The 13140-nt window shown below is 40.8% G+C and overlaps 1 protein-coding gene across 6 annotated transcripts in view; it reads left to right on the forward strand.

The window, feature by feature from the left end:
• The window catches only part of MECOM (MDS1 and EVI1 complex locus), a 341624-nt gene that overhangs the window by 143177 nt on the left and 185307 nt on the right, over positions 1 to 13140 (forward strand). For all 6 annotated transcript variants that reach the window (XM_057411602.1, XM_057411604.1, XM_057411603.1 and 3 more), the window contains exon 2: positions 8173 to 8522. In XM_057411602.1, coding sequence (XP_057267585.1) covers positions 8173 to 8522 — 350 coding nt within the window. The remainder of the gene's footprint in view (positions 1 to 8172; positions 8523 to 13140) is intronic.

Genomic DNA, 13140 nt, shown 5'->3' on the forward strand with positions numbered 1-13140 from the left:
AAATGCATTTGTGTCTCAGGACCGTACTCTACCAGATACTGACATGTTCACCATCTCCCATGGCTTACCAAACACATCAGGGATGTGGACCTCCCTCTGTTTTCTCATTATGCCAAATAATGAAATGTGGAAATAATTCTAATCCTTTCTTCTGGTTGTGCTGTACCTCTGAAAATACGATAAACTCAATCCAATTAAAAGTCATTACCTCTACAAGGCTCAGTCTCTATCTATAACCTTTGTTTTATAATTCACTCTGTTATCTGTCTTCATTATAATTTGGTAGAATAGTCATCTTTTATTACTGCTTTCTGTTAGAGGCATGTGATTTGCAGTGCTACTTTGTGACACATCTCAGTTTTAAAACAGTAAAGGTCTACTAATGAGTAAAAAGAAGTTCAGTTACACTGATTTATTACATTGAGATAAAGTTTAATTTACATTTATTATAATGCTGTTGGTTTAAGTAATTGTTTTTATTTTAAAATGTTCTTTTGCAGCAACAGTTTTTCACCGTGTCAGGGACTATTTAAGTGCATTAATTTTGCAGTCTTACCCCAGTTCCTATTTTCTATAAATAAAGTGGTTGATCTCACTAATTTTCATTTAACCTTCCCATCCTTAGTTTTCTCCTAAGCTTGTTGGTTTTTCGTGCCATGTCAGTATGAGAATATGTCATATTTACCATTATGGCAATTGAACAATGAACAAAAGCTGGTTCCTTAAATCCATTTTCCTCCCTTAGCAGTAAACAGTACTAAGGGCTCAAAATTTCAAGGCAGGCTCCCCTCCCAGTTTTTCCCTTGGGCCTACTCCACATTAGAGAGTCATGAAAGGCATTAGTGACTATGTGTTAGCTGCTGCAGCTCCACTTGGTTGAAATATTTTACTAAGATACAAATATAAGCTATTCGTTAGAGTTTCAGCATGCTTTGGGCTGCCTCCCAGCCAGTGTGGATCTCTATAGCCTCCTTGCTAGCTGTAGATCTGACCCTCAGTATATCAAAACCTGCAACTGGCACTTTCCTCTTCCCTTACCCCCCACTCTGTGTAACCCAGAAAAGATTTTGAAAGTCAAATATATATTTATTCCATTGAGGAAACTTTATCAACCAGCACCAAAGTTTATTGGTACTAGCTAGTGATATAATGGGTAGTTTAAACCCTGCTAACTGCGAATAATTTTTCAGCGGTGTTTATGATTGCAGTAGACTCTAACAGACCAGAAGTACAGCTAACATAAATATTTCTACCAGAGATGATTGTGCTGGAAACATAAATAAAATTAGACTTAACTTGTAAATAAATTCAGTGCATGCCAGCCAACATTTATAATTCTTTGTTGCTGCATGTAATACAGTAATTTATATGGAAAGTGCACAGGAACACAGGCAGCCAAATTTTGCTTTCCAGTTACACAGGTGCAACTTCCCCAGACATCAAGGAGAGCAGCTCCTGTGCAAATGAAAGTAGAATTTGACCTGTAGTCTCTCAGTGCTGGACCCTAATTAAAAGACAGCGTCTGGTCCACATCAGATGCTTTTTGACTGTGTTACTCAATTAGACATGAATGACACTAGACAGAGCACCAAATGCTACTAGTTATTGTAGGGGTGGATAGTGAGAATTGCCAGAGACGATGGGTAGGTCCCTATTCAGTTACTGTATTATGACTTTGCTGGTCTAGTACCAACATTTGGCAGCACTGAAATTATCCTCCCTCTGAGGCCCGATGTTCTTGAGTTTGTGTTAACTTTGCTTCTTCGCTTTGTTGCCTGCAGACAGATTTCTCCCAAGTGGGTGGTGCTCTTCCTACCGTCAGGAGCTCACTGCTACTTCCAGTATGAGCCTCTCGTTTCAGGGTTATTTTCTGCAGATACAACAATTCAGGAAGCAAAAGCTGCTTCACATGCAAGGAAGGTTTTTAATTTGTCTTGTGAATTATCTGTTACTACAGGTGTGCATCTTGCCATGGGGCACAGACAGAAGCTACTAGGAGACCTAAGTCCTTTGTGTGGGGTACTCCGGCAGTGATCCAAACTGAGGTCCTTTTCCATTCCATGTAGATACTGCAGCCTTCAGTGCAGCACCGTGAGAAGTTGGTGATTTCTGTACTTCAGCCCCAAAGTGTGCTGTGCTCAGGCTGCCTTGGATTGCCTTTTTCTCCTGCCTTTGTGCAGCTTTTCCTACAACTCCCTCTTCTGCCGACACTGCATAACTTTGCTCAGTGCTCCTCAGCACTGCAGTACAGGGAGGCTTTGCTGAGCTCGCTGTATGAATGCCCTCTGCAATCTGTAGTGTCACCAGCACGAAGGGAAAGTTGAAATCTGGGCAACACATTTCCCTCTCATTTTGTAACATTAGTGTCAATCCGAAGAAATTTGAGCAACTTTGGCCAATTCCAGGGCTGATCTCATTTTTTCCTTGGTGAAAGTCTAAAGTAATTACTTCGGATTTAACAGTCATGTAAGAGAAATCAGAATCTGGCCTTTGGGGCCGCTGTGCGGGTGCTTTGGTCTCCCTTACTCTCATTTTGTAGTCCATGAGCATGGTTTGCATGGTTGGGCTTTTGGAGTGTGTTCAGGATAGCTTTGTCTATGTTTTCTCATGCTTGTGTTAGGGTCAAGTAATACAAGTATGCAATGTGAAGACTAAGGTTTGTGAAAGTATTTTTTTCTTGGTAATTGAAGTAATGATTCAAAACTACTTCAAGTGCCATGTTTATCTCTAAACTTGTTTGTAATCTCTTTTGCTGTACAATTTAACTTTCTATTTCTAAAACAGTTTCTCTCTCCCCTGCTGGTTTTATGATTTTTACCTATCTGGGAATTACTAACTCTATTCTGTTTAGAATCTAATCTCATTTGATTAGGTTTGTCTGATGCTTTTCACAATGGGGTCCTACCTGGGGGCCCCAGACTGTGTTACAATACAAATAATAATAAATAATCGTCATTAGGTCTAGCTCCACAGAATAATTCTGTGAACAGGGAGTGGCACAAACCCGTTTCAAGTATGTTAACTGATAAAATGTTCAAGTGGAGTAATGTAGCTCTTGGCTAGAGTCCCTTCTGTGCCTGGAGATAGTAACCCAATCCCTGTGTGTTTCTAAAGCTAAGGAGCCTTCTCTGCTTCTCTAGAGAACATAAAGGTGACCCACTCTGAGCCACGCCTACCTTGTGTGGGGCTGTCAGGTGGCTCCCATTTAGTTCACCACAGTCTATATACTCCTTTTGAATCTAATGGTTTTCTTTTAATTTTTGCTTTTCCTGATCTCCTGTGTTCTAGACCAATGTAGGTATAATTTGTAATCAATCAGTCCCTGCCTGTAACAGGTTTTGGTTTTTGGTTTTGGTTTGTTTTTTTTTTTTTTCTTTTTTTTCTAACTTGTTCAAACAAATTCAGATAAAGGTATTCCATTAGTATGCAACAGGAAATGCCTGTCTCCTTTTCAGATATCCCTGCAAATACTCTGTGCTCATTTCTTCAGCAGTGAATAGAAATGTTAGGTCAAACGATTATAAATGCTTGCTGGTCTCTTTCAAGGATCCATTTCAGTGTTTTGTGGTACATTCAGGTCCACCCTTGCCTCACACAGGAGAGGTGACTAATTTACCTGATCCTACTACTTTTCCTCAAAGCCTTCATTGATGCATCCTAGCCAAAGGCTAGGATATCAACATAGCTAGCATTGCTCAAAGTTACTGACGTGGGATGGACTTCTTCCATCATACAGAGCTAGGATCTTCTGATGTCTAGTCTTTGAGGCTAAGGGAAATCTTTCTCACCTTTGAGAAGTTACAGTCATGAATCAGTGTGTATCTTCCCGTCGCAAAGAACCACCTCCACGTTTATCTCAGCTATTACTTTATCCTGCTTGGAAGATGATGCCATTATAAACACATCTGAAGTAGACTCTCTAGATGCTTTTGCTTCCAGCCTACCTCTTCCATCCAGAGTTATCAGGCATTCAGCTTATGAGCAAGTCACTGGTGGACATATGCATGGTTCCAAGAGCAGAGGACCAGATTTGTGCTAAAGGATTTATCAGTCAGTGGTTGCTTTGGGAATGTGTATCCTCAGGCACAAATTGCCTGACGAAAGGAAGAATGGATAGTCTGTAGGGATGCGTTTCTGTTTGTTAGGGATGGCTTTGGGTCTGAAGATCTGGATACAGCTTTGATCCTTAGAGGACTTTGTGCAAACTTTGGGTTGAAGATCACCCTGAAAAATTGATAGGTGTAACACATCCCCTTGACACGAGATGCCATTGCATGGCATTTCAATTGCAGAAAGGCATGGTTTCATTGAACGTGTGTCCCCGTGTGCTTTTGAAAACAGCATGCCTTTGCCTCACTAGCAATCACAGCCAGTGGAAAGTGGTTTGGGTTGTGTTCAGCAGCTTCTGCCTCCCTCGGTTGTTAATGTCTCCTACCTAATTGCTCTTGGAGAGGAAGAGGGTTCTGAACTGCTAAGAAACATTCAAATGGAAGGAAGTCCTCTCCTCCTTCCAGCCACGCACAGAAGCCCTCTTGGTCTCAAAATGACCCCAGGGCCTGAAGTTATGGCAGTAGCTTTGGCGTGTCACTCTCCTGACCTCATCAGGCACATCCCCAGCATGTAGCCACGTGGACTCTTTCCTGCTGGCGTGCAAGGTTGTGTCAAAAGTGCAAACACAGGTGTCCACCCTGGTATTTTAGTAGCAATTAACCTTTCCTCCTGGGTTTCCTTTGTAGCTTGCTCATGTTTTTATTATGGAATAGTGGTGAAGAATTTTATGGAGGCTAATATTCAAGCTTCCACGTTACCTAATCTCATCTGTTTCCTTATCAGGGGCCTCAATTTTAATTTCATTCCATTTCTAGTGGGGATAATTGTTGGACTTTAAAGAAGCCATCTTGAATTTCAAAACTGCAGTGTTCTCTGTGTGAATGCTATGCAGTTACAGGGAAAAAGATGCTTATCAGCACAGCCCTGGATCTAACTCTGACGTTACACAGATTTTCTATCAATCAGTATCTCATGGTTTTGCTGGAAGTCACTCTGATCCATGTAGGTGTAAATTTTAAGGGGAATAGTCCCACACCCTTTGAAAATGAAGACCAGATCCCTGGTTCGCGTGCATTGGTTTTAATATAGCTCCTTCTTGTCATTAATTTCACAAGTATGTCTTAATGGTCTTCTCATCTCTTGGTCAGTTGTAATTCAAATTCTTGTTTACTTTGAGGTTTTAAAATATATTTTTGCTAGAAAATGTTGCTATTTTGGGCAGAATAATATTTCAGCAATCTGTTTTACCCACACTGTTAGGGCTTTGGGGCATATAGACATATTGTATTTTCCAGAGCTTTCAAACTGAAAATCTGTGTTTAACAACGACATCGGGTGTGGCAGCTGGAAATCAAAGGAGGCACAATAGACCCAGCAAATGGACTTGTCTCCCTGCCAGGCTTCCAGAAGCCAATTTATCAGCTGCAGGTTTGACCCTATATGGCTAAAACCGAGTGTAGCCAGGATGACTGAGATAAGTATAACCAAGGCCTTTGAGTCTGCGAGAGAGAAACTGAACTGGACTGTCCCTCGGGGAGAAGAAACATCTGTAAAGCTATGCTTGCTTTAATGTTTAAGGCTCAGCTTGTGCTGGCTTGTGGGCAGGCACTGCTGGCAAGTGGGGCTGAGGAAGGTAGCCCTTCGGGGTCATTGCTTATGTTGAATTAAACAATTGGGTGAGCTGCTTCAGTGTTTGGTGGAGAGCTGAGTGTAGCCGTGGGACACAGGGAGAGCCTTAGTTTTATGAGGCACTGCTTGGTGGAACGGGGACAACAACAGTGACTGTGAGATGAGCTTTTTAAAGAGTTTGAGTGTCAGGCACCCAGCTGTCATGGAAAATCAGTAGGATTGAGATGCTGAAGTTTTTAAGCCCCCTCTTCAGTGAGCCATGTGCTTATTATCATCCAGATCACTTTCCTTGTGTCATTTCTCTTCCTGCACCCCATGTGTATACACAGGTTGCGATTTTGGGTTTTTCTTTTTTCTCCCCTCTCCTGCTTCAGAACCAGCTGAAGTCTTTTAGGCAGGACTGCAATCTAAACAGCTGGGGGAAGACATCTGAATGGGAGCAAGCTTGCCCTGGGTGGATGCAGCATTGCTGCTGGCCTATAAAGTCAGGGAGTGCATTGGGGTTTTGGGGATGCGCAGACCAACCTCTCCCACTCCCTCCACCACACTGGAGTGGAGCCGTGTCTGGGGCAGCAGCAATGCCACAATGTAACAGAGATGGCTGGTAAAGTGGTTGTCTCAGTGCAGGGCAAAGTGAATGGCAGCATCCAGGTGGAGCTCTGTCTCTACCCTTGTCATGTATTTTCTGTCACTTGCAGTCTATGCCGAGTTTTGCTGTGGCCAAGAAAGTACAGACACGGGCTCACAGGTGCTAGGCACAGAGCAAGCTCTCTGCACTAGTGATTTCATGAACCCTTCAGCACTTTCGCCAAAATCAGCACCACTGAGCTGTGACAAGCAGAATTTCTGAAGCACAATCACTGGAAAATCCCTCTGTGTGTCCTTCTCAGCTAAATGGTAGAGCCAGTCAAGATACTCTGCTACTCAGTGTCAGGTATTAGAAAAGTGACAAATTCATCAATATTAGGTTCGATTGTTAAGTGCAGGGGGAGTCTGCCAAACCAGAGGCCAAGCGAATGGGTAGCTGAACTTTTTTGTGACATGTATGAGGTCATAGCCAGTGCCACATAAAAGAAAGAAAAACAGTTCATGGCTGTGAATAAATTGCTCACAGATGAAGAATCCAATTTGCCAGTCATGTGATGGGAGCAATCTATTCAAATGATTTGTTATGTCCCAGTGTTTGTCTTAGTACTAGAAGCATGAAAGCACAGATATAAAAATGTGAGATAATATGTAACAAAGATGTGAGAGACAATGGGCTATGACCAGTTTCCAGTGGAAAAGGCATACAGTGCTAATCTACCATGGATAGTTTCTTGTATGAGCAAAAAATTGAAAGGACACTTTAAAGTTTCCTATTTCTTCACCAAAATGTAGTAATTCTGAATGCCAAGCCCAGCCTAACACTTGGATTTCTGGGCCAACTGTATTATGCAAATATCCTCATGAGCAGATCTTAAATATTCAATCTCTCAACTGAATTCCTTGGAGAATAGTATTCTTGCCTCTTATTAGGTTAGAATTAAGTGAAATGAATTCTGATGTGTAGGAAAAGTACAGTAACATTAATAAAGTTAAATAAATGTAAATAATCAAGAAGACGTTTGGTTAGTTTGTCTTTTTTGCTCCTTTTGCATGTATTTTTGAGTTGAGTGCTGTATTGCTTGTGCAGTTAAAGCCCCTGCTGAAGTCACTTGGCCTTTTTTGACTGAAAGGAATTTACAATCAGCCTTACATTTTGAGCTGTCAAAACTAGTGATGTTTTGCATCTTTTTTTTTTTTTTTTTGCCTTCTAAGCCCCAGTGATGAAGTTTTTTCTAATGTGTTTTGGATCTGTCCCAGGGTTTTTTTGCAACTGTAAGAGGAGAATGTTCATGTTCTCTGTAAGGTGCTGTTTGGATCCTGAACTTATTTTAGACCATTGCGTTTCTCGGAGGTCAGTGGTAAGATGCTGATTTACATCAGCTGAAGTTCTTTCCAAGAGTTGTGTGGTAGGCTGGATCCTTTCCTCTAAGACTAATTGGCGACCATCAAACTTAATTTTGGCTATTTTAGGTTCAATCTGTCTCTCTGAAAAACCAGTAAAGCTTTCCTGCTTTTCACTTCACTTAGATTTCAGTTGTAATGTATAATGCAGGCTTTCAGTTGTAATTTCAAAGCGTATGCAATGCAAAGCGCTATATCCGGACCAGATTGGACAATAGGGTGTGCCTGCATATACATCTGTATGTAATTCCCTTGCTTGTGTTCAGTGATGGAAACCACTTTTGATGTCGGGTATATTGAGAAGCACTGTGTACCCCCAGGCCTACAATAAGGAAAAGGCTCAGCTCCTTCCAGGGTGAGGCTCCGCTATAGGAGCAGTGATTGATGAAGGTACTGCCTGTCTTCCAAACTGTCTTCTTCATTTTTTATGTGCAGGCTGAAAGGGTTTCATATGCAAAATCTGTCAGGATATTTCAAATCCTACTGTTTGGCTTTATTTTACAGGTGATGAATGTTTGTATGAAAGCTTTCCTGAACTTCCTTTGGAGGAAGTGCCAGAAGCTGATGGAGAGGCTCCAAATGTCCAGTGTCCAACATCCGTCAGCATTCAAGAGCCATCTTCTCCAGCGACCTCCAGTGAAGCTTTCACGCCAAAGGAGAGCTCTCCTTACAAGGCTCCAATATATATTCCTGATGACATTCCCATTCCTTCAGAGTTTGAGCTCCGAGAATCCAACATTCCTGGAGCAGGATTAGGGATATGGACTAAAAGGAAGATTGAAGCAGGGGAAAAATTTGGCCCTTTTGTAGGAGAGCAGCGGACACACCTTAAAGATCCCAGTTACGGTTGGGAGGTAAGATACTGTGTACATTCTTTCGGTCTGTTGAACTCTCTTGCGTGTCTATAAACACAGAACTATTTGCAGAATTTGAGTTCTATCCTGCAGCAGTAGGGGAATATTTGTATGCATGAAGACTGCTTTTTGGCCTCTCACATCTTTCTGGGTGGAAACAAGTATAAAATGAGGAAAAAAGGCAGGATTTATTGTTGCTCTTCATGCATGAAATGTGTCTGGGTATTGGCAGGTGATGCCTCTTTTGTGAAAAAAAGAGGAATAAGTTGTGTTGTTGGAACATTTCTGTACCATTTTTAGTCTGCTCTTGGACGGTCCCGCAGTATGTTTGTGAGTGAGGGATTTGTGAATGACACTGCACTGTTTGAAAAGAAAGTGGATGCTGCTTTCAGGGTTGTTTAGTCGCCACTTTCTGTCAACAGTGATTGCAGTAGCCCTAAAATGTAGTGCTGTGCAGCTAAAATCACTATTGCAGAACCTTGTGCTACTTGGGAACTTTGAAAGCTGGGGATTTGATCCTGCTTCCATTTAATTTAATGGGAATTTTGCCGTTCATTTGAAGTATGCTTGGATATGGGGATGATGTGGCTCATGTCACTTTGTCAGGTGCTCTGAGAAATCTTGCTTTTCCTGAAGGAAGGAAGGCCTACTTTGGTGACTACTGCAGTTGTCTCTTGCTTTTCCTGTCTTCAGGGCTAACATGTTTTCCTTGTTGTGGTTTCACTGAGGAGCTGGCTGAGATGCAGGTCCATGGTAAGGGCTTTAGACCCCAAGTGGTGCAGGTTGCCAGTTGTGTTATGGTATAACAAATGCTCTTGCGTGGGTTTATTCATAGTTTTAACAATGTTCTGTAGAAACAGAGTGCAATCTCAGCTTTCCATCTGCATGTTTCCTTTGGTTTCTGATAAGCAGAGAAGTGGAGAGTTTGCACAGCTCTCCAGGGGCACTGCTGACCTCTGGAGAGATGGGAGTTTCATTTTCCCAGGAAAAATGGAGTTTCACTGTAGGGCAGAGCTTTTCAGATACGGTGGAAAATAGAGGTTTTATTTGCTCTTAACTGTTCATAAATACTCAGTGAGTTCATTCTAAACTTTCCATCCAGCTGTTTAAACTCTGGAGACCTGTGACAATATGACAGAATAGTGTCAGAAGAAATTATAGACCTGGCAGCACTCTGTCGTTAACAGACCCTGATGCAATATAGTTCCTGGTGAGAAATCTTTATTATTTGAAAAAGGCACCAGGAAACCATAAAATCTGACCTTTAACCTGACCACAATTAAGCTCAGATACTGATAACAGAAATTGGAGCAAAACTGCTGAGACATGGCTGTACATGCAGGTTTAGCATATTCCAAAATTAAGGTATTTTAGACTGGATCCTCAGCTGGTGTGATGGAGGATAAACCTTGTAAATCTGAGGGAAACTCATCCTGATTTTCACACCCTTAGATCTTGATAATATGCTGCAATATTAGAGAGTAGTTTTCCGCTTAAAATAGTTAGGATTTGGGGGTCTACAGAATCCAGACAAGAAATACATGTCTTGATAGTGCTGGAAGCCCAGCTGGCAGATAAAATCCCTTTCAAGCTGCAGGATTTGTGCCATCTGAACAGTGTTATGTATTTGGGATGGCTGGGGAGATGCTATTGAAAAGTCTTGGAGCAAAATCATACAAAATCAACAGGCAAGTCCCTCTGCAATTTGGCCACTCATCTAGAAGTACCCTGCAGTGTCCAGGGGACCTTGAAACAGTATTTTTCAAGCAAGTGTGTTAAGTGCATATAATAACTGAAGGGAGACAGAGAAATGCTGGTTACCAGAGTTTACTCAATGAGTAAAGTGGCACGTAGTGAAGGTTAGGGCTGAAGGACAGATGTGGGGAACACCTAGTAGTGCTGGAGAAGATCTTAACAGTGCCCACCCACATGCTCATCATCACACTCCTCTGGAAACTACCACTTTGACTTGTGCCTTGGGATTAAAAAGGGAAAAAGAAGCTGTTACTAATATGTGGGTTCAGGCAATGTCAAAGAAAGTGTGGGATGGCAAGGGAAAGATATCATTTATTGAGGCTGAAGTACAGTCACGGGAATTCAAGTTTTTCTGTTGTCAGATTTTCTGCCTGAATGGGCACTTGTGGGAAACAGGGCATTTGTCCTGCTGGGTGCCGATAAGTCATTTAACAAATGGGGAATTCAGTCTGCTGATATAATAGTGAAATTTCATTCTTATATTTGAAATATAGGAAGGATAAAACTAAAGTTTCTGTACGCTACTGACCATGGATATAAGTGACTTTGTAGCCAGAGAGGTTTTAAAGTCTTTCCACATTTATGCTTGCCGAGTGAATTGCACTGATGTAGATAAGGTCACAATATTCTCTTATGTTTGATTATGTGTAATTCCTAGAATACTTCATGGCTGTATAGAAGCCAGCCATGTCTGGTGGCTTCAAAAAGTGGGATGTCTCAACCGGCTCACACCGCTCACCGATCCCACAGGCCAAAGAAAACATTTTGCTGTGTCCTGGCTTACTTATTTCTTCACCTCACACATGCATTGCTCTGAGAAGTACATAATGGGGTTGCAACATTGCTAATGCTTGTGTGCTTATGTAATTCTCTCAAATAGACTCCCCTGTGGCTTCAGAGATGATTAAGTTATTGAAAAAAAATCAGTCTTTCAAATTTATCTGCATTTTTCTCAGTTTAAGGTGAAATACTGCATGTATAATGGTGTTTTATTCTCAAAGATGATGAAGGAAAAATGTCTTTTCAAGAAAATAGTATAAATGTTAAAATATTTTTGGAAGTAAAGCTGAACATCTTCCTCAGCTGTTTTTTGATGCTGCCTATGTTACTGACTTTGCTGTAAAAGATTTGCTCCTTTTCTGCAGTTGTTTAGGATTGCTCTAGGTAGCCTAGAGTCTTAAACTAGAAAACTTCAAACTAAAACCCTACATAACAAGGAAGAGTTTATAGCTACAGACAAACTTGAATGGAAAAGGCATTCTTATTCCCTTGCAAAAGATTGTCATAGTTTTGGATATTTCCAGCTGTGGGATACTTCCGACTTCCAGTTTTTGTGACTGACATCTGAGTTGATACTAGGATTAGCCTGTTGTGATTGGGAGGCAAGTGGAAGCTGGAGGAACTGCTGCTGTTAAATTTTGCAGCCAAGCAGTTGATGATAAAGAAAAATTTGCTGCAGGAGGTTGAGGAATTTCATGTGGCCTGTTCCTATGTTCCCTTATAGCAAGACTCTCTATGGCATTGACACAGAGTTTTGTCAGAGCAAGACTTAAGAAAACAATGTCTATTATATCCATTTATATACTTCAGCCATAAAACACACTGTGGGACAAAGAGAATTTGTTGTGATACAGTTGTGCTTGGGTCACGATTGGAGTGCTGTAGACCAATTTAAGTGAAAAGCTGTAAATTTGAATTTTATCTCATTTTGTGGCTCTAGAGCTGAACATTATCTAATCAGGTATTGGTTAGCTAAAGTACGAATCGAACAGGGGGTCACTGGACAAGGGGAAAGGTCGAGCTTTTTTGCAGTTTATCACTGAGGTTTTAGTATTTGCCGGCAGCCTGAATATCCAAGGGGGTCGGGAGGCTGTTGCTCAGTGGTTGTTTGAAAAAGGAAAATTGACTGCTGCTTAATCAACAAAGAAAACAAGCTTTTAAGGGATGGCAGTAATTTTTTTCAAACAAAAGCAAGGGAACACAAATTTAGTGATTTCATTGTGGTTCATGCCCTGCTATGAAAAACAACTAGGAGAGTATTTCAAAGAAAGCCTTTCAATAGGTCACCAAAGCACATGTACCTATCTTCGACCAGCATCTTCCAGAGTATGTCAAATACTCAAATTCAGGTCTCTTGCTGTTATAACAAACTCAAAGTCTTATTCACGGGGACAATTTCTTCACAGCTCTTTTTATGCTAAACTTTTATTTCTTTACTACGAAGGCAAAAATAGGAGCAATAAACTCTAATAAATCAAACTTGTCGCAGAAGTAAAAAAATATTTTAGAGCTTTGTAAAGCAGCATAAAATCTGTTTATAGAGCAGAGTATATTTTCCTGTCATGACAGTGAGGTTAAAAAACATCTCAGTTTTGGTAGAGTATGCTTGAGCTGATGCTATTGCTTCTAAATAGAAATTAAGAGGTTATTTTTTTACTTCTCTAGCATTCTTGATGTTAGAGATGCAGCTTGGGGAAAGCTGCACAGCTTCCTAAAAATTGTTCTGGAGTACAGGCTTCCCACTAGTTTACAGACACCGAATAGTTGCAATTTTGAGTTTCAATTATGCAGTTTTTGGTTATCTTTTGTTTTTTTTTTTTTTAACTAAAATTTATTCTGGGTTCTAAGTGTACATTTACCTTTATGAAAATTAATATGTTACAAAATGTAAAATTATAGGGTTTTAGAGCTGGAATCTAGTGTATATGCTCCCAAATTTGGGTTTTAACACCTAAGCTGATAGCTTGGTTTTCGTGCTCTTAGCATCCAAAAACTTCCAGTGTAATCAATGGTAGTTAACAGCCAATTATTTTCTAAGTTTAGATGGGATTCACACATCTTGAAACTGAAATTAAGCTATTTC

Source organism: Pezoporus wallicus, unplaced genomic scaffold (assembly GCF_028554395.1).
Source record: "Pezoporus wallicus isolate ANWC-B61680 ecotype Strahan unplaced genomic scaffold, APGP_CSIRO_Pwel_v1 contig_6899, whole genome shotgun sequence".
NCBI lineage: Eukaryota > Metazoa > Chordata > Aves > Psittaciformes > Psittacidae > Pezoporus > Pezoporus wallicus.